We start from the raw sequence: 22,085 nt of genomic DNA, 5'->3' as shown, positions 1-22,085 counted from the left end.
TTATTTGGATGCTCAAACAAACATGGTAGGTCATCCAAGGCCCCGGAATGCTCTGTCTGCTGGGTGGTATAGCCCTGATCGGTAGATGTGCACATGTGCTTTATATAAAAGTGACTTAATTTTAATTAATTAAATTAATTTAATTTTGGCACAAATAGGCACGCAGTTTTCGGCGCAACTCATGCAGAAATTTCAGCGCAAGAGGGTCTCACGGTCTCACAGGCGTCCGGCGTAGTGTATGAACTATGGATGTTTTCCAGTGTGGCCTTGGGTCACATTCTACCTATTGACTTCCTCATGCAAGAGTGAACTAGTCAGGGACAGGAAACGTATGTAAAACCTTTAAATGTTCTGTATGACATTTATCGTGAGTATCGATGATGATCGATGATCGTGAGATCGATCGTGGGATACATCGATGCTCGTGAGATCGATGATCGATGCATCGTGAGAGTCTCACTTTTCAACTTTTAAAGGATGTGCTCTTTCTTTTCATGTTTTTGGTTTGTGAATTTCTTGAGTTTTTAAAGGGTGCAAAAGGAGGAAATCACTATGTGAGGATATCCAAGCAAGTCAACCGCTTCTTAAAGATGTGCCCCAATGCATAATATTTTGCTGACCAATGCTATGGGAATCCATGGGAATTCTCTTCCAACAATTCTGATTGACAGTGCTATTCAGTAATATGCAGTGTTAGTCCCACTCCCATATTGTCAATAAGAGAAAAGTGATGTTTGAAAACATAAATGAGGAATAGTCAACAAAAATTATGTATTTCAGTGGCTGACATTCAGGCATCATAAATACGATGATGATCTTGATGAATGGTTCCTATTGGCATTTCAGATGAGTCAAGAAATAGTGTGTTGAACTAGAGAAATGGGGAAGAAACCAGTGATATCATCTGTGGTAAGAAAACCCCATGTGCTTTTGCTGTGTGATCTAATATCATTTCCATATTTGTATTTGATATGCTTAAAAAAGAAGTCAACCATTCACAAGTCTTAAGTGAAAGTAGAACTAATTTTGCTTGTTTTGTCGACATTAAATTGCATAATGTGTTAGATTGTAGTCATTTTGTTGATGTGAAAAGTGTGTGAACTCGTTCATTTTTTTCAGAAGCCAACTGACAAACTTAAAGCTAAGAAGAAAAACAAGGCGAAGCTGTTAAACAAAGATCTGCCTAAAAACAAAACTGCAAAGAAAAAGAACAAGAAGATCGGTAAGGGTCCATCTATCGTTATCTTTAGAGAAGCGCTGAGACACGTCCTATATCAGAACGAATATCTTGGCGTAATTTGAGCTATAAAAACTTTCAAAAGGGATAGTTACAAGCGAGCGTGAAGTGGGATGCGAGTCTTTTCAAATTAATGGAAAAATCTTCATTATGAGCGGTCTGGCCCTGCCTGTACCGCTGAGAGAGGCTATGTCGCCGCAACCACTGTGCCGATTGAGCTGCAGTCTTTTTCTTTGGATAGTCCCATCCCTTCCACCTTGTAATTGACTACTGTTACCCCTCGCCGACACTTTCTGTTAACCCTCGCCGGAAACTTTCAGTACCCTCGCGTTGATCAATTTTACACATATCCTGAAAATTTCATGACCCTGACCTAAATGACCTTTGTCCTGTAACCTTTTTTCCGAGACCATGTTTGGACGGAATCGCGATTCGGCGAATGTCGGCTCGCATTAGCCGCGCGTTTGCAGTCGTTTCGTGGTTTCAAGCGTTCAAATTTGTGATTTGATGTTGCTCCTATGCATTAGGGTGGATGTCAAAGTCACCTGAAGTCAGGTCAGGTCATTGACCTTTGATGACCTCGGTCCACTTTTTCGAGTTTTACAATTTACATGTTTCTAAGCTAGTTTTTGGAGCTGAATTAGAAGTTATCAGCCATTCGAACATTAACGAAGTAGTTTTGGTGCCTTCGTAACATGTTACGAAGCTGTCAGAGGCAGTTGACACGTACTAAGAATACCCGGCAGGACCCCTACTGGTTGACCTGACCTGAGCTGACCCAACCCAACCTGACCTAAATGCATAAAGACATCACCTGTGATCAAAACTGACATGATATTCGTAATCAGCACCCCGAAAAATCCCATAGCAGCCACACTTTACGACGTTCTAACAGGTCCCGATTTTCCCGACTTTTTGGTCATTGACCTGACCTGGAAGGTCAACTGATGACCTAGGACCTTAAAATTGGGTATCACTCGCTCCCTCTCGTCACGGGCAACATGTTCGTTTTTTCTGCGAAGCTCTAGCTCGATCAGGGGCCAAACGCGAGGGGGAGGGGTCGTACCAAGATTACTTTACTACTCGGTCGTACCCCCCCCCCCTTGTGCCGTCGAAGGACGCAAAATGGCCTGTGCCGGCGAGGGTTAACCCTATTAGTGGCAGGGGGGGTTGTTTTTATCCACCCCTCAGGTTTTTCGGGAATATCTCCGAAACCGCTGAAGCTACGATGCTGAAATTTTCTGACTTTTCCTAAAACTAAATTGGGCACATTCCCTGAAAATTTCAAGTTCATAACTTTACCAGGGGCGGCTCCAGAGCACTGGGAATTGGGGGTCCTATTCGTGAAGCGAGTCATTTGGGCGAAGATCACGATGCTGCACCAGTTTTACGAACAGTAAATGAAAGGTATCATGTGATAACATATACAAAGTTATTGTGCATCCTCTTTTGACACGTTTTTGCTATAATAGGCGGATCCAGGCGTTCAAAAAGGGGGGTTATTTTTTACCTCCCAACATAGGTGCCCTGACACCGCCTATGCATGACCAATACAATTTTAGTCGTTCTCTCATAAGAAAATTGTAACATAACAAGACCATTGCCACCCTTTTTAGAAACAGTACCAACAAAAACCTTATTTACTATACTTTTTGTGTACCCCCAATCTCAATGATCTGTATCCGCCTATGATTTTTGAAAATGCATATTTTTAGGATCCATGTGAATTCCTGGTTCATTCTCTATCGATCGGCAAAAGTTGCGTTAAGATTGGTTCAGAAACCTGGCCGTGATAAACAGTCTAAAATGTATCTGCAATTTGCCCGTTTTACCCCCCTCTACCCCCCTATTGACATTATAATAGGGTTAAAGGGACCCTCCCACCTTCAAAAAAGTTTATGAATTGGCATGAAAGTGATGTCGCTCGGTTCAGAAAGAGCGAAAACGAGTACCTACCAAATTTCACCGAAAAATATTCACCGGTTTTCAAGATATTAGACTTTTACTTTTGTTTACTTTTTTGGGATCTCTGCTGTTTCTAGCGACTTTATTTTAGAAGTGCGGCGTTTGCGGCAGATGTTGCGCGCAAATAGCATATACCACCGCGTGCTACAAAACGTTTTAGTCAAACATTTAAAAATCGTTAGATATTTGCGCTGACGTCACACATTCAGAGGGGTATTCCTCAGCATTAGCCCCTCTGAATCAAAATGCTGCAATTTTGAAATTCAATATTTCCGATTTAAGGCATTTCTCGATGTTGTGAGTGCCGAAACCGGTAATTGTGAGCCAGGGACCCCATTTTGGCTATCTCAACTCAAATCTAATGTTAAGGTGGGAGGGTCCCTTTAAAGGGACCCTCCCATCTTCAAAAAAGTTTATGAATTGGCATGAAAGTGATATCGCTCGGTTCAGAAAGAGCGAAAACGAATATCTACCAAATTTTACCGAAAAATATTCACCGGTTTTCAAGATATTAGACTTTTACTTTTGTTTACTTTTTGGGATCTCCGCTGTTCCTAGCGACTTTATTTGGAAGCAATAGTTTGGCAGCTGAAAGTGCGGCACTTGTTGCGCGCAAAGCAGCATATACCACCGCGTGCTACAAAACGTTTTAGTCAAACATTTAAAAATCTTTAGATATCTGCGCTGACGTCACACATTCAGAGGGGTATTCCTATGCATTAGCCCCTCTGAATCAAAATGCTGCAATTTTGAAATTCAATGTTTCCGATTTAAGGCATTTATCGATGTTGTGAGTGCCGAAACCGGTAATTGTGAGCCAGGGACCCCATTTTGGCTATCTCAACTCAAATCTAATGTTAATGTGGGAGGGTCCCTTTAATGCATCTGGATGACACTCGTGGCTGGCACGTGCCGCGTGAAAAGTCACGGGTGTCAAAGTTGGTCTGCTGAAGTGACGCTTTTTGGAGGCCTTTATTTCAGCAACCGTTAAGCTGATTGACTTGCGGTAGGTATTATGTTTTTGTAGAAGTTCCATCGGACATTATAGTCTAATGTCCTGTCAAACATCGAACTCGGTACATGTGGGTAACCGCTAGCAATGCGCGTGCTGCGTGCGAATTGAGCTGTTGAGTTTGTTCCCGTTACTATACCTCGGCAATCACTGGGTCAATTTCGCTGAAACTTGGCATAGGGGTGGGAACCCACCGTTCAATGCATATCCATATGAAATAGTCCGGTTGCTACTGAACCTACGCACAAACCCTATAGCGTCAGCAGCGTTGTGTACCTAATCCCTATCGGTTTCTCTGGATATTTGTTTGGAAGCTCCGATATGGGCCTTGGCTTGTGTGGGTCGTTGACTTTTCCAATTCATGGGGAAATGAACAATCAGTTAATTTCCTATACATAGGGTAAGGCCACCACTACACGTATATTTGCACCTTCAGCAAACCCATACCCACTACCATTCGGATTATTTAAATCAGAAACTTATCAGATTTAAATAATCAGATTATTTAAAAACGGCCGGTATGTCGGGCTTCGTCCCCCACGGGAATTTCTACATATATCGGCTTTCAAGGCATTCCTTTGAAGTCTGGCGCTAGGTTGGGTCAGAAGATGACCTGACCTCGAATGTTTTTCTGTGCAATTCGCTAGAGCAGGACAACAACTCGTTGAGTTGGTCGGGATCGAGTTGACCGAGAATAGCTGATCAAGTTTGTATCCTATTACACCTCACCACGTGGATGAAGGAAGGCTGCGCTTATAGTATGCTCTGAGAATGACACGCACACTATGACCTTAGTTGGTCATTTGCCTACCGACGCACAACGGACGCTATCACTTGTACCACTTTATTGCCTGTTATTGACTGGAAATATGTTTAGTCGTCATTGTCAGTCAATAATGTCTTTGATCTTATTTTTTTCCTTCGTTTGATCTTACCCTGACGACTGCAGCTTCTTTTCTATCGTTTTATTTTGTGCCTATGCCATAGCGAGAAACGTTTTCGCCGTTTGTAGCTTAGTCTGTCTTGGTGCGAACTATTTGGTTTACGTAGGCTCGGCTGACACCGTATTTATCAGCACTGTTCCCCTTAAGGCTATAGGCGAACGATTTAAGAAAAGTCTGCCGGATGGGTGTAATATGACCTTTGCAGTCGGCGCGCTCTAAAGCCCCAAAAAACAACAATAGAAAAATCTGCCAATGCACAATGACCTTTCGATGACGCCAACAACCTGTTCAATGACTCGAAAGCAGCCTCCAATGTGATTGTTTTTTAATGAGGTCAGGAGATCTGATGTTTGCTATGCTGTTAAATATTCATTTCATTTTATTTGTTGATTCTCAGCGTAATAGCTTGGTTTTTTATGTGCATTGATCCAAATAATGTGTAAGTGTTTATGGAATATCCTATGTACATTTTTTTTTTGAAGTTCTGTCAAGTTCGGACGCCTGGACCGATTTCTGCTATCAGCCGCTGATGTGTACCGTCCAGAGCCGTCTGTCAAGACAGGATGCGCCGCCGGGATGTCCCCTGCCCCGCACTTCCGCCACCGACTCTGAATGATGGCCCTTCGGCAGGAGAGGGCCGCGCGCGCTAACGCCGCACGGGTCGTGACCGGCCGCTGCTGGATTGGTGACGCCACGTGCCGCCCGGGACCACCGGCGGCCGCCGACCAATCGCGGAGCCTCGAGGCGCCGCCGGTGACCGCAGCTCCGTGACGCGCCTCGGTCGCGCCACCTCCGCCTTCGCCTCCCGGCGCCTGCCGCTCCCCATCGTCCGTCCAGTCGGCCCTGTGCACGCCGCCAGTGTACGTCTGCTCGCTGTGCGCCGGCCGTGCAGTGGTGGACGGATGAACAATACGGTGGGAAAGTGCGTGGAGTGGTGTCCGTTGGATTGTGATCAGCTGATGTGCTTCGAGGATATCAAGTAGCTCTGGAAATCGGTCTGCAAAGTAACTGCTGAAGGGACGTTCAGCTCGGGACGGTTTACCTCGTCACTGAAAAGTGGTGTGACTGAAGCAGCGCTACTGAAATGAGCTGTGGCTTCGGTATCGCAAATGCGGGGTGCAAGCTGCAACAAAAGGTGACGTCGTCGGGAAACTTTACGAAACAGGATACTGGTGGAGGACCGCGCCCGATGCCTTGGACTCTGATGTTCCCGGGAGACCTACTGCGCAATGCCATGGCACCCGTGAAAACGCTGGTCTCAAAGAAGAAGCGGCGCCTGGTGGAGGACGGTTTCAATCTGGACCTATCGTACATCACCGATCGAATCATCGCCATGGGCTTCCCGGCCAACAACTTCGAGGCTCTCTACCGCAACGATGCCGACGAGGTGGTGGACTTCCTGTGGGATCGGCACGGAGACAGATTCTTCGTGTACAACCTGTGCCGCGAGCGGCGCTACGACCAGTCGCGCTTTGCGGGCCGTCTGCAACACGTGCCTCTGCGCGACCACCACCCGCCCCCGCTGGCGGCCATCCGTCCTTTCTGCGAGCACGCGCACGACTGGCTGACCGCCGACGATGAGCACGTGATTGTGGTGCACTGTAAGGCCGGCAAGGGACGCACCGGTGTGATGGTCTGCTCCTATCTTTTGTACGCCGGGCTGGCGAGTTCTCCCGAGCAGGCGATGGAGCTGTTTGCGCAGCGCCGCACATCGGACGGCAAGGGGATCACCATCCCCAGTCAGAAGCGCTACGTCGACTACTTTTATCGGCTGCTGCGGGCTGAGCGAGCGGGCCGTACGTACTGGGCGGCGCCGCTGTGGATGCGCGCAGTGCAGCTCTACAAAGTCGACAAGTGGCCGTCGTTCCTCGAGGCGGAGCTGGTAGAACGCACAACTGACGGCGAGGAGTACACTGTGGCCTGCACTGCGTCGACCGGCCGCGAGGAAAACCAGCCGGCGCAGCTGACATTCGCCCAAGAGCGCGGCGTCCATGTGACCGGCGACGTACTGCTGGTTATCTGGGGCCGCTCTCGCTCGTTCATGCCACGTGAGCGGCTCTGCCACGTGTGGTTCAACACGTGGTTCGTGGCCGACCTGCCGCGTGACGCGAGCGGCCAAGGCACCATCAAGTGGTTCAAGAAGGGTCTGGACAGGGCATGCCGAGACGCCGATCTCCCGGACTTGGCCTGCGTGCAGCTGACGTTTTTAGGCCCAGAGGCCGGCGCGCTGGGACAGAACAGTCGCGAGTGACGTCATTGTAGGACACGTGACGTCACCGGCGGATAAGTGACGTCACTGCAGACGTCTCCCGGAGGGGCTCGACACTTTTCTCCGCGGCACCGGGTGGGCTATCGCCTGACACATCCCGTTGGAGACGGATGGAAGGCGTTTGTAGTAGCTGCCGAAACGTCGCATTTTTGCCGGCCCGCACACTTTATATCAGCAGCCAGCACTGCACCAAGGGATAATGTATCATCGCTGTGTTCACGGTTTTGTATTTATCGAAAAAATGTGTTCACGTATACACCGGACTAGGTGAGATTGGTGAAATGACATGCCAAACAGCACCCGTGATGCAAAGAGGTGCGTTGTCTGGTTAGTTCAGCTATTGTCGAGCCTTATGCGAAGTTTGGAAACAGTTTACTGGAGACACTGTCGGCACGGGCTGGTCGTGCGCATTGGATACTGCCTGGGCGGGGCCGGTGTAGAGCGAAGGCGGTCGGGACAGAGCTGATTGTGTTCACCGCTCAGTGCCTGACCCGGCTGGGGTGATGGTGCAGGTTTGGGCGCTCGTTGGGGGAACTTTCATGTGTCTACAGACTCGGTCGGGGCTGTGAGGTGATCCTTTGACTTTGGTCACTGAAGCCGTGTCTTGACTGACTGCTGTTACATGACACAATCTGACTATTGTAATATTCGTTCACGACTCAAAGGGCGCATCCCTTTTCCGTCCTTCTCGTACATAGATAGTTGAAATACCCGTCGTCTTTGCACCGTTAAGACAATTTTGTACGTGTGTTTGCCGCCGGGTGCATGAATTCTCTCGGCGCTGTGTGGGATGTGGTCCGAATTATCTCGTGATTGTTGGCTGTGCTCTACCATGTGCGTCGTTAGTGCCCCTCTGTACTAGCCCTGTGTAAGTCCGTCTGTTCTAGGCTCGGCCCTCATTGTAAGCATAGTTTGGAAAACAACACATCTTAGATAATTTTTTGACTACCGGTGCACAAAGCAGTGAACTTTTTGTTCAGAATTATTTTTTTTTTGCATATTTATCCATCATGTTTTTCTGACCATTCATCTACTCAATATAATGTCTGCCGGCTATTTAACAAATAATTCTCTGATCGAGTCTAATGCTTTAAAAAATACAGTGATGGTCGAACATAAAACGGACGGAGAGTATGTACGCACAAGTTGTGCGGTGTGTGCCATTGTGACGCAGTTATGAGCGCCAGACCGTTTTTGGGAATTCAGTTTTTGTGGCCCAGACATACCGTTATAGTTGTATGCGTGTATGTTACCATTATTTGATCTGATTCATGCAACATAGACTGCCTGAGCTGGGTATTGGGTAACATCGATGACGTGAATGGAGCGGTGCGATGTCAGACTGCTCTGATTGGGGCTGTGTCTCTGACCGCCCAATGCCCATATCAGTCACTTTATTTCCCGCCGATATTGACTCGTTTGCTTTGTTTGCACATTTGCACCAGTAGTGTTAAGTTCCTCACACGCGTATCGCACCTCCTATTTCTATAAGGAATGCTTCGCCATGATTATGTTCGGGAGTATGTACGTTCGTACGTAGCATTCGGACATATTCGAATATGATTCTTTTTAAAGTGATTAGTAAAAGAGAGCCCTACTCAGGTAGACTCGAATTCTACCTTTGTTGTATATCTTTTGATTCATTTTAGGATTTGGTCAATGGTCAGTTATATTGTTGAGTTTCGTCATGTCATTTCACGTCACGTCAAACCGGAAATAATACATTCCTATACAAATTCAAAAATGATGTTTGTCCTCGCACAAAATGATGATGTTTGAAATCATAGGAGTATGGAACTTATATGTACATGACATCCTACTCGCCGATCCCTAACCGTGTGCCAAATTTTAGTGCAATCAGCCCATCTGCTCTAGATTTGGAAGCGACCTCTGCACGTGCGCACGTACAGTAGCATCCGAACCGTGACACATGGAAGTGCGTTGCCCGGTGGATGCTTACCTATATGCCAAATTTCAACGCAATCGGCCCAGTTCTTACCGAGATATTGCCATTGTTACAGTACTGACGCCTTCATTTTGCCCGTGACACGTGCATGATTTGTCAACCACATGCATCGGGAATAGTCCAATGCGAAATGACTGGTAAAAGGTAAACAAAGTTTTTGTTTAATAAACTTGATTATGAAAGGGACGAAGTTACCCTACAAAAAGATCGCAAGCGAATGGGTCAAGTGGTTGCTGAGATATAAGTCCCACAGGATGGTTACCACGGCCGGCCGGCCGCCCATTCTCTGAAATTTCTGCTATTCTTCGAAAGACTTCACCCGCCTGCTTGTAATCTGTTGTAATCGAAACAGACATTTGAAGAATATTGTTCGAGTTCATTTTAACAGGAAGCTACATCGGGATCAAGAACGGAATGTTTGCTGAATATTCTGAAAAGTCCATTCTGGATAACAATCATTATGTCTCAATGATGCTAAGTGTCACCTCGCCATTCTTTGGGGAATGCAATGCTCGTGCGATGTGGATCATCACCCTTCGGTAGAATAAGCAGACTTTCGAACACTTCTGAAGAAAGTTAGTGCCAACTTAGTGCCAACTACCAATTGATGTAGTTTTATATCCATGGATCGTGCGACCCTTCTAGTTTCTGATCTAGCTTGCTCTGGCTTTATCAAGCCCCTCTGCCTCAGCGCACCGAAGTCTGTTTGACCACCGGAAATCTAAAACGGACGGTGACCAAGCTAGCACTTACCCATCGACCCAAACATCCTGAACGCCTGCAGCCTGCCGTTATCATTCGCCCGGCGACGTGAGGCCGGCCGCTGACGCATGTGTCGCTGTTACGACAGGAGGAGGAGCAGGGGCAGCATTCGCAGCAGGAGTGGCACCAGCAGCAGCGGCGGATGGCGCCGTCACCAACGGCGCCCAGCCGGTGCCGTGCGGGCCGGCCGACGACAGCGGCGCGGCCGCGGCCGCTGCACTCCGCTGGGTGCTCGCTCCCACTCAGACGGGACCGTTCTTCGACTCGTTCTGGGAGAAGAAGCCGCTGCTAGTGCAGAGAGAAAAGGCAGACTACTATGGACAGCTGTTCTCCACTGCCAAACTAGACAGTATACTGCGGAACGTGAGTACTCTGAACGGACGTACCGGACAGACATACGGAACAGACCTTTAGATTGGACCTTTAGAATGGACCAACGGAACAGACGTAGGAACGGGCGTAGAGGTTGTGGTCCGGCACGGTCTGGTGACGGACCGCACTTCCTACCGGTGCCGCTTTCCAACTGACCCCCGCCCTCCCGCCGCCAGCGATGTCACTGGTCGCCGTCACAGAGACACCCGCGGTGTGGTGGTGACAGGCCGTTCTCCGTACTGAAACACCCGACTCCCCGCTGTCTGCTGCCCTCACCGAACCTCTTCCTCTTCCGCTTCCGTGCACAGTTCACAACAGGACCCTGACCAGTTCCAGAACAAGTCAGTTTGCATTTTAAGAAGTGTGACGTCAGAGTACTCGGACGATGACGTAATGTTTGTGCATCTCTGCGCAATCGTTGATGACTAGCCATGCAGTACCTCGCCTCCATTTTGTAGACCAGTGTCCCCAAATCTACTATTTTTTTCAGCACTTAACAATAAAGATCCCCCAACACACTCTTTCGCTCTTTCGCGCCTCTACCTTCTCACACGTCTACCTTCCCACACCACGTCTACCTAACCCCTTCTGTCTCTCCACAGGAGAACATCCAGTTCGGCCGTAACCTAGACGTCACCTCATACTCTGAGGGAGAGCGGGAGACGCACAACCCGGCCGGTCGGGCGCACGCGCCTGTCGTATGGGACTACTATCGAAACGGGTGCTCGGTGCGCCTGCTCAACCCGCAGACCTACTGTGGAGCCGTGTGGAGGCTGTGCGCGGCGCTGCAGGAGTACTTTGGCTGCATGGTGGGAGCCAATGTGTGAGTCCGGGGGAGCGGGAAGGGAGAGCGGGGAATGGTCTTAGCCGGTGTGCTAGTTTGGTGTGGAGAGAAGAGAACGGGGCTGGTATTAGGGAAAATCGTATTCGGGAACCCTTTTCACCTTTTGGGTAGAGACAAGGGCTGGAGGTAAGAGAAATAGTTGCGGCTTATGTTAGTTCTAGTATGGATAAAAGGTGCATCGGGGATGCGTTCCGTGGCAAGGAAGAAGTAGGGACAGAAATATATGCTGACTTGAGGGTTGGTTGTCCACTGTCCATAGGACTGTTGTTTTTAAGCGTCGAATGTAACTTTCTGTTGTTATTATTTGCATCGTTAGATATGGTGTAATTCTTTAGCATCCGCTCACGTCTAAAAATGTAAATGATCGTATGTTGATGCAAACATCGGTTTTATTGCTCCTGTCTTCGCAGTCGAATTTCGTGTGTCATTACCCATCAATGTTTATATTGTTTTCCGTATCACGTGTGGTGTGATGAGACTGACGTGGCGCCCTAATTGTCCAACAGGTACCTGACGCCGCCCGGCACGCAGGGGTTTGCGCCACACTACGACGACATCGAGGCCTTTATGCTGCAGCTGGAGGGAAAGAAACACTGGCGGATATACGCGCCCAGGTCAGTCGGGATCGACGGGGCGGCGGACTGTCGCACCCCTCGTCGGCGTAATATAATACGAATAAAGCAAATAGTCACGCTGTAAGGTCGTTCGTCGACGGTCGTCGTGTGACGTATTCATTTGAACTCAGGACCTAGTGTTGCTAACCAGTAACCGTAGCCTGGCAGCAGCTGACAATTTAACAATGCCGATCATGAGCTGCCATCCGATCTCCATAGCGGCGGATACTTGATGGTTGCCATGCAGTTTGCACGGGTTGTACCCAGCGAGCTCACTCCTATCCCACTGAACACTGCGCTGATCTCAGAATAGTGACACTGTGCTCACTCTGACACCAACGGTCCGGACTCAAATCTAGATTCACCTGTACTGTCCTGTCCATCTCTGTTTGCGAGTGATCATTTACGGTTGCCGTACTTTAGGGTGTTTATCCTGATTGCTGACGACATGTCTCTGCTCAGAACTTCCGGATGTGACGCTATGTGACGCCATGTGACGCTTTTCCTAGGACGGACGTTTCACGTTCACTGGAATATGGCCTACAGTGCCCCAGAATTCCTACATCGGAAGGCGAATGGTGGTGTGAATTCGTCATCCAAACGCCTTCCTATGCGCACGAAAACTTGAACCTATGCGTTTAATCACGTACTTCTTTCTACATAATAAAGAGACTAGGTCTGTGGTGCAGTAAACACGCTTGTAAGTTGCAATAGCCTTGATGCATACATGCTTGATGGCTAGAGCTACGTGATTTCATTGCTTTAGCGCCCGAATTCACACGATTTTACCAGACCCAAGTTATCAGCCGGATATGTGCGTCGCCGTGTGCGGACTCGCCGCCCTCACATGGATCTCTCTCATCGCGACTCCCTCATGCCCCATTGTGTAGTGCAGTGCGTGGGCGAGCTCTGTGAGCGACAGGGCAGAACAAGCGCGTGACTGAGTAAGCCTAAGGCCTCATTCGATGTCTCCCAGACGACGAAGATTCTACGTCGTCCGGCCAAAGGCGTGGCGTTCGGTGACCGCAGCCCAACCCCTCCCCCCCCCCCACCCCCGACATAGAACGTCATTGGCCGGACGATGTAGCATCTTCGTCGTTTGGGTGACATCGAATCCGACCTAAATCTTCCTGAGTTATGTTATGTTGCACCGCATTTACCAACGGCCTGCTCAATGCGACCGGCCGACCCGCCCGCTGCCGACTTGGCGCGTGGGTGTAAATATCAACGATGCCGACTGCTACGGCCAGACTCTAGCCATGATCGGCTTGCTATGTTCATTGCATTCATCAAACTACCGCATACTCTGTCACCATGCAACGAGCCGTCCCCGTCACTTGATACCGTCGCCCGCCGGTCACTTCTGCACTCTCGGCCCGTGCCCCAGACGCCGCCCGGGCTCCTCAATATCGCGTGGCTTCCCTGTCGTATGACCCCGGCGCGGTGGGCGGTGACCGCGCCGTCACCTCATGTATGACGTCACTTTTCCAGACACGCCCATTGGCTCGCGAGCGGGGGGCGTGCCTCCCCACTGTGCACGGGGGCACGGCGTATGGCACCATGGCCCAATGCCAGAGAAAGGATTTGGCAATGGTCCTGACGCATTTCATTCCATCATATACCTACTGACGGTCTCTGGAATGGTTTCGTTACTCGGATACGCTTTCGCCAGAACCAGTATCATGGTTCATGTTACCAGATGCCAAGAATAGAATAGTGCGGTACTTCGTAGATTGGACCCCTGTGACGGGACTGGTCGGTTGGCGGAAGGGTCTGGACGTCACAGGGGCAAACAGCACATGACCGGGCCCTGTTTCACCGGTGATAGCAGCACGCTGCTTTTACACGTGTCAAATTGGGTTTCCATGGAAACATCAACAGGCTCCAACACTACCACAAGTGTGACGTCAGCTCGCGCAATTTGATAGCAGCGTGGTAGCAGCGTCCCGTGAAACACCGCCCCGGACAGGACGGCCGCCCGCTGATAGAGGACGGCGGTCCGCTGGTGGAGGACAGAGGTGTTGGGAGAAGACACGTCGAGGCAGACGCTTCCATAAATGCCGGCCCCAGGAGGCACCGTCGGGACTGGGCCGAGTCGGGCGGTCCAGCAATCAAATCAAAGTGTACGGTATCGACACTCAGTTACCGAAGCCAAAAGTGGCAGACTTTGTCATGAGATGACCTGGTTCAACTGTAAGTTGGTGGCTGTCTCAAAGACCTGGCTGACACCTGCAGCACCTGGTCGTCTGTTGTCGTCTCCAGGCTCAAGGCTGTTCAACCAAGCGTTCTGACCGTTCTTATATTCCACTCGGTCACGGTGGTATGGAGATTCTATTTCGGGATGCATATGTACCAAAACGAAGCAGAATACCTGTATTTGTCCCAGGGGCGGATCCAAGGGGGGGGGGGGGGTCACATGGGTCATGGCCCCCCCCCTTGAGGCCCGGGGGCCCAAAGACCTGCCAGGGGCACCACCGGCCTATCAGGGGTATCACAGTCCTGACAGGGGCACCACAGGACCGCCAGGGGCACCAAAGGCCTAGCAGGGACACCACGGGCCTGGTGCCCCTGGGCCCTGACAGGACTGTAACGCCCCTGACAAGCCTGAAGTGTCCCCGGCAGGCACGTGGTGCCCCTGACAGGCCTGAGGCGCCCCTGCAAGGCCGGTGGTGCCCCTGGCAGGCCTGTGGTGTCCATGGCAGGCCTGTGGTGCCCTTGCTAGGCCTCTGGTGCCCCTGATAGGCTTGTAATGCCCCTGGAAGGACTGTGGTGCCCCTGGGCCCTGACAAGCCTGAGGTGCCCCTGACAGGCCAGTGGTGCCCTTGCTAGGCCTGTGGTGCCCCTGGCAGGCCTCTGGTGCCCCTGACAGGCTTGCGGTGCCCTTGGAAGGACTGTGGTGTCCCTGGGCCCTGACAAGCCTGAGGTGCCCCTGACAGGCCCGTGGTGCCCTTGTTAGGCCTGTGGTGCCCCTGGCAGGCCTCTGGTGCCCTTGCTAGGCCGCTGGTGCCCCTGGCAGACCTCTGGTGCCCTTGCTAGGCCGCTGGTACGGTTCTCCAGTAAAAGTCTTGTTGGTTTTGCTTTTTCGGACATATCTGGTCCTATATAATGTTCAAATGCATAAGTCTCAACCCGAATTATGTGTATGCACATTTACCACGAGACTGTGAAATTGCATCGTTGTATGCCAAATACTTTCCGAGATATCCACCAAAAACCTCATTTTCTGCCGTTTGGGGTATTCTGGCCGCAATCTTCCTGGGATCGCCTATGACATCAGTAGAGCCATCTAACGACAGGAACGCGGAAACACAGAATCATGAATGAATCGAGCGCGTAGTAAACGGTGTATGAAAGGGAGACTCGGCAGAGGCTATCCGGGTGGCCGGCGCGCGGCGCGCCCTTAGGCATCGGCCGACCCATCGGACCGCGTGGGGTCAGAGCCCAGAGGTCGCGCTCGGGAAGTCGCGGCTCTGGGTTTTAGCGCTGTGCAGTCGGGAAGGGAGGATAGGATAGCGCTAGCCCGACTGACTAGTAGCTCGGCTGATTCGTGTGGGGTGGAAGGGAGCACAGAACGGGATGGTGGCTAGTGGTGGATGATTGGATGGTGGTTAGGTTAGTGCGTACTGCGTAGAACGTAGCTGAGCATACATTGTTTTTTTTTTTTTCATGGCAAACAACATGCAGCATAATGGGCGGGATTATGCCAGAACTCATACAAAAAGGAAATAATATTTCGGCCGAGGGAGTGGATGAGTGCCGTGACAAAGCATGACGATGCTGCCAAAATCGGGATGCTTTTTTGTTCCCATTTTTTTACCCCTAACATGTAGCGCTTGATCCGAACTTAGAGGTCCCCGACTGACCTTAGACCTTAAAACCGCACCTGTCCGGTGCGCCACCTTTTCTTCAGGGGCGCTCTTCTTGGTTGTATCTGTTCTTACCAATAACTAAAGCAAATCGAATGTATAGTAAAAAAAAGGCATACCCCAAACACAGTTTTATTCACACCCGCTCGTGTGCATACTCGTTTTGACCTATACCTTCTCGCATCATAATATATCACTTCAGTGCTTAACCCTCAACGGAATTTTGGGTTTTCTGCATATACCCCGGCCGAGGGGGGGGGGCGATTATGACCCCTCTCCGTCTTTTTGCCCCTAATTGAGCTAGCGCCTTGCAGATAAAACTGAGCGCGTGCGTCGTATGAGATGCAGCAACTGGTACCCGAGTTGAATGTCTCAGGTCAACCGATAAACTCTGAGGTCAGTATAAGTGCTCCAAATCGCGGGATCGGTTTTTGGTAAACAACCACCATAAGTGATTACAGAGCCAGGATAATGGCACCATCGAGTTTTGCATGCTCAAGCGCGTCGAATAGTATACGCTTTGTTTTTGTTGAGGTCAATTTAAGGTGTTCACATCAGGTCATGGTCAGGGCAGAGCCACTCAGGCCACGAAGCTGGCCCAAGGAGGTCATATCGCTTCTTAGATTCGGTAGGTCCTCACAAGTCCACTGGTGGCTTCCCGACTCGCTAGCTCAATTTGATCGGGACTTTTTGGTGAAAACTCCTGTGACCTTAGTGACGTCATAAATGAAGTCGCCTAAATTAAGAATGGAAAAGTGAATGCTGGCCGCGCGCTAGGGCTTGCAAAGATTTATAAAATTGCGAATTAATGCGCTTGAGACAGCTTTAGACGGCTCCCGGCGCCAATATAACAGCTTTCATATTTCCCAATTGATTAATAATCGTGAGGTTGCGTGACCGACCTGACTTCAGGTGACGCTTAAGAAAAATACGAGATAATTACACACAAGTTGTGAGGCCTCTAGGAGGTAGTACTATGTAGATCATATAAGCTTCATTACCCAGTGAAAGGTCCCCTGGCACGAAGGGTGTTACGACGTCGCGACATTTTGGGAGCTTACAGAGGTTCACTTTTGACGTCATTGGTCAACGGCCTGACCATGGATGAGATAATAATATCAGAGATGAGTGTTATATCATCCATGGCCTGACCTTAACCTTCGCACTTGTAGGAGGGTGTCGAACAGACCTCCTACCCTCAGTTTTTCGCAAATAACTCGCGCAAAAAGCGACTGATTGCGACGAAACTTCCAGTACCCTCGAGTTGATCAATATTACGCCTACCCTATAATATGTATGACCCTGACTCAAAAGACCTTTGACTTTTGTCCTGTTTTCCGAGACCATGTTTGGCCGGAATCGCGTTTTGGCGTATTTCGAGAAGAGCGCGTTTTATTTTCATCAAACATGTGAAAGGATGTTGATCCCATGGATTCTAGTGGGTATCAAGGTCACGTGAAGGTCAGTCAGGTCACTGACCTTTGATGACATTTGTTCACTCTTTCGAGTTCTACATGTTTCTAGGGTAGATTTTGGAGTTGATTTCGCATTTAGAAACCGTTTGAACATTTAAGAAGTAGTTTTGGTTCCCTCGTAGCATGTGACCTGACCTGACCTGACCCGACCTGGCCTAAATGCACGAAAACATCATTTGTGATCAAAACTAACTTGAAATTCGTGATCAGCACCCCTCAAAACCTCAAAACAGCTTCACTTTACGAAGCTCTAACAGGTCCCTTTTTAACACTTTTGAGTTATATTGACCTGTCAACCAATGACCTAGGACCTTAAAATTGGGTATCATCGGCCTCCTCTCGTCACGGGCAACACGCTCTTTTTCCGCGAAGCTCTAGCTCGATCAGGGGCTGAACGGCAAAGGGGTCCAACGGACCCTCCTCCCCCCCCCCCCCCTTTACGATAGACAGACGCTGGCAAAACACCAATATGGACGAGGGTGAAAATACAGCTGCTGTCATAAAAATTCAGCTTGAATCAAAGGTCAGGCTTGCCAAATTTCAGCTCTCGCAGCTATCAACAAAAATAAACATGTGGAGGCGGCACCAGCCTCCCCACCTTCCCCCCCCCCCCCTCCCTCTCCTCTCGGCCACTGCCAGCGAGGTTTTAAGCGTATCATACGCGTTACAAAGCATCATATCAAGATGACACTTCCCAGCAGCCATATGCACTGAACAAAAACTTATTACCCACGCTAGTCTATCGGCACCATAGCAAATGGTCGAGACTGTCGTCAGCCACGGACACGCACTCGACCAAGCCTCTGAGCCCGTTGACTGCGGGTGACCTTGACATGTCAAGCCTGATTGGCGGCCGGCCGCTGTCGTGCGGTCGTTACACGCGGAGGGGAGGGAGACACAAAGCTCCACGTTATAGCTGACCTCTGACCTTTCCCTGCGCCCTGGTCACTGACCCCGCTCCATGTCGCTGGGCGCTGGCATGGCGGTGGAAACCGGTTCTAGCCTCTACACATACCACCATTCTAACCCTCCCCTCCCCACGCTACTACGCGGCGTGGAGTACGCTCGTGCGTAACTGGGCGGAGCAAGGGGTCACGCGATACAGGGGCGGAACTGGTTGCCTTCCCGCTCGCCGAGCGACCAACGACTAATACCCTGGAGAACCGTACCCCTACGCCCGGAGAGGACTGGTGCCCCTGAAAAGTCTGAAGTGCCCCTCGGCAGGCCCGTGGTGACCCTGACAGGCCCAAGGTGCCCCTGCGAGGCCGGTGGTGCCCCTAGCAGACCTCTGGTGCCCCTGGCAGGTCTGTGGTGCCCCTGGCAGGTCTGTGGCGCCCCTGGCAGACCTGTGTTGACTGGTGCCCCTGCTAGGTCGCTGGTGCCCCTCACAGACCTGTGGTGCCCCTGGGCCTTGATAAGCCTGAGATGCCTGGCTATGACAGGCTCGTGGTGCCCCTGGTAGACCAGTGGTGCCCTTGCTAGGCCTGCAGTGCCCCTGGCAGGCCTCTGGTGCCCCTGCTACCCCTGCGCCCGGAGAGGACTATGGTGCCCCTGAAAAGCCTGAAGTGCCTCTCGACAGGCCCGTGGTGCCCCTGGGCCTTGACAGGCCCAAGTTACCCCTGCGAGGTCGGTGGTGCTCCTGGCAGGCCTCTGGTGCCCCTGGCAGGTCTGTGGTGCCCCTGGCAGGCCTGTGTTGACTGGTGCCCCTGCTAGGCCGCTGGTGCCCCTCACAGGCCTGCGGTGCCCCTGGAAGGACTGTGGTGCCCCTGCCCCTAGGGGTGCTCATGGGCCCAACAGGCCCGTTGTGCCCCTGACAGGCCTGTCGTGTATACTTGCTAGACCTGCGGCGCCCCTGCTTCCTGGCAGGCCTGTGGTGCCCCTGGCGGGCCTGTGGCGCCCCTACAAGGCCGTAGGTGCCCCTGGCAGGTTTGTGGTGTCCCTGGAAGGACTTTGGTGCCCCTGACAAGCCTGAAGTGTCAAGAACAGACCCTTTAGACGCCAGGGTCAAGTTCGTCGGGGCGGTCGGACTGACAACGATTTGCTTACCTGATAACGTTCCTGGTAAGTACTCATTACTCAGCGTCCACAACATATATACACATAGCACATTCATATATACTTGCTTACAATTGGTAAATGTGGTTGTGGCTAAGAGTTAAGATACTGATTAAAAAAAAAGAAGAAAAAAAAACTGAAAATGGGGGCACCACCAAAATGAAGTGGACGAAATCCGTTGAGTTTTTAATTTTGGGTATAGGTAGGGGCACCACTTCGATTCATGACCCTCCCCTTGGAGTTTTCCTGGATCCGCCCCTGAATTGTCCACCAGCCAAACGAACTCGAATCCCTTTGTCAGAGCAAAAGCAAAGGCCGGATTCGATGTCTTCCGGACGACGAAGATTCGACGTCGCCCGGCCAATGACGTTCTTTGTCAGCGGGGGCTGGGCTGCTGTTACCGAACGCCATTGGCCGGAAGACGTAGAATCTTCGTCGTCCGGGAGACATCGAATGCGGCCAAAGTTCCGTCCTGCCGATGAGGTCGACTACCACGAAGGCCACATTTCCCGATGATGCGACCAAAAACGCAAATTATGATGAAACGACTTTTCGAAGAACATTTTTGAAAAAGGAATAGAATATTGCCACGACTACAGAATTATCACTTGGTCAGTGCTGCGACCATCATCTGAACAAAACTTTTGGTCGGCGACTACCATACGCTTTTTAGCCCTGCTCTTTAGGCCGTGTTACACTGCCGAATTTTGGCCACGACTCTGTCGCCGAATCACGTCGTGTAGGAAATCGGCGAACAGTTCACCGACAGAGGCGAACAGTTCGCCGACAGAGCCCGATTTGCAGAAAACGGGTGGGGGCCCCCTAATCGTGCGCGGGTCGAAGCTGATCCATGGTTCGGCGAACATCGCGAATGAATGGCGAATCTGTTGCGAATAGTCGGCGATACCTTGGCAACAAGTCGGCGCACGCAGCGACATGTCGGCGGCGACTCAGCGACTGTTTGGCGATCATGTTCGTTTATTATAAGTTCGGCGAACGGCCACGAGATTTTCATTTTTCATGAAATATTCGTGGCGGTCGTGACGAACCGTAAAAGTCGCGCGGTGAACACCGACTGGTCTGCGAAATGCCAAGACCGTGGAAGAAAGATACCGAATCGGTCCGCGACATAGGATGACTTGCATATTCGTGCACATTCGTGTACCAAAATTCGGCAGTGTAACAAGGGCTTTTGGTAGCTGCTCACCTGGGATAAAAGCCGTGAGAAGATGGTCGCGATTTACCGACCACCATATCACGACATTGCTGGACTTCAGGCCAGCAATCAGGTTTGGAAGAACACTGAACATTATCAGCATATCACCATCAATTATGCGAATTATCTTGTTGTTACCGTCGGAGACATGGACTGCGACTGGCTGAACGACGCTTCGTTCTTGGATTTTTTTTTTCGTACGATTTCGTGTCTAAATAATCACTGTCAGTTGATACATGTTCCGACCTACCCCGCCGCATCAACACTCGATGTTATAATGACCAACAAGGACTGCTCTATAAGAAGTAGAAGTGCCTACGTTTTGCCATATAAGGTCTCAGTTGTTCACTCGAACCATTCTGGAATTGCCACTCCCACCCTTCTACTAATCCGTGTCCGACCGAGTGCCATTCATTTAGACATTTTAACTTTCACACTTTTGTTTCTTTTTTGCCGATGGCGTAGGTAACTAATACTTGGACACTAGCATTATACAGAAACGGTTTGTAGCCCGTTTCTGTCCGTAGACAAACTCGCTCCGTTCGAACCCGGAAGATGCGACAACCCACGCTCCCCGTCGCTCCCGGTCTCTGACGTGACCCGGTCGCTCTGAGGCCTAAGACGATGGGGCCGCGGATCGGACCAGTACCGTGCTGCCAAGCGGCTCGCCTGCTCTGCGCTGAGATCGGACATGCGGCTCCATGTTGGAGATAGGGCTGCAGGCTGCTACTAAGGAACAGGGTGCGATATGGAATACGGCTCGTGACAGGAAAAAAGTGTACGATGATAGGAAGAAGCGTGCGTCAAATTTCTGCCGTCTGTCTCGTCCGATGACATGAATTCGGTTTTGTATCTGTCTGTCCCCGAGAAGTCGCCGAACTTTGTCCCGGGCCACGCCCCCACGGCTTTCTGACTGCATCCATAGAGTAGGGGCCTGCACGCTGCGTCTGAGCCCTCCATCAGATCACGTCATCAATACGCGATTCTGTATTCGGCCCTGACGAACTCTGTATTCGGCCCATCGGCCCAGTATTCAGGGCATCGGGTAAATAATTTTGACTAGGGGGGTTAATCACGAGCCGCGCCACTAGTATGACGGCTCTTAGTAGGTAGAAGGCAAGGGCAAGGACCAAAGATGTTTTTTTTTTTTACATCGAGTTTTAGCATATTATTTTTCGTCTTGATCATCTGTGTGATAAATTTAAACATAAAGCATCTGCTGTTGTCTGCCGACTGTGTCCAATATCATTTACAGAACCATGCTACTGTTTTTCTTTGCGACAGTTCTTATCAGCTGTGGCCGCCGGGGAGCTCTGTGCTTTGAGCGATATTTTTGCAGTGCACGTTGATCTCACAGGAAGTGAGATTGTCACCGGCCTCAGTTCCTGTACTTTGTTAACCCGCGCCCCAGTGGCGGTCTCAGCCAACTTCGCCCTAGTGGGGGGGGGGGGGGGCATATGTTACCACCCACCTCTAGCTCAAAAACTA

General features: G+C 50.5%; 1 protein-coding gene across 4 annotated transcripts in view; it reads left to right on the top strand.

The window, feature by feature from the left end:
* LOC122367320 (ribosomal oxygenase 1-like) overlaps positions 1-22,085 on the top strand; it is a 51,651-nt gene that overhangs the window by 10,598 nt on the left and 18,968 nt on the right. For all 4 annotated transcript variants that reach the window (XM_043340332.1, XM_043340330.1, XM_043340331.1 and 1 more), the window contains exons 2-6: positions 847-909; positions 1,120-1,222; positions 10,244-10,518; positions 11,130-11,350; positions 11,878-11,985. In XM_043340332.1, the coding sequence (XP_043196267.1) occupies positions 880-909; positions 1,120-1,222; positions 10,244-10,518; positions 11,130-11,350; positions 11,878-11,985 (737 nt within the window). In that variant the 5' untranslated portion in view covers positions 847-879. The remainder of the gene's footprint in view (positions 1-846; positions 910-1,119; positions 1,223-10,243; positions 10,519-11,129; positions 11,351-11,877; positions 11,986-22,085) is intronic.

The sequence above is a fragment of the Amphibalanus amphitrite genome, unplaced genomic scaffold (genome assembly GCF_019059575.1).
Source record: "Amphibalanus amphitrite isolate SeventyFive unplaced genomic scaffold, NRLGWU_Aamphi_draft 000863F_arrow, whole genome shotgun sequence".
In the NCBI taxonomy this organism is placed as follows: Eukaryota; Metazoa; Arthropoda; class Thecostraca; order Balanomorpha; family Balanidae; genus Amphibalanus; species Amphibalanus amphitrite.
The sequence above is the reverse complement of the archived record's forward strand: the minus strand, read 5'-3'. Positions and strand labels throughout refer to the sequence as shown.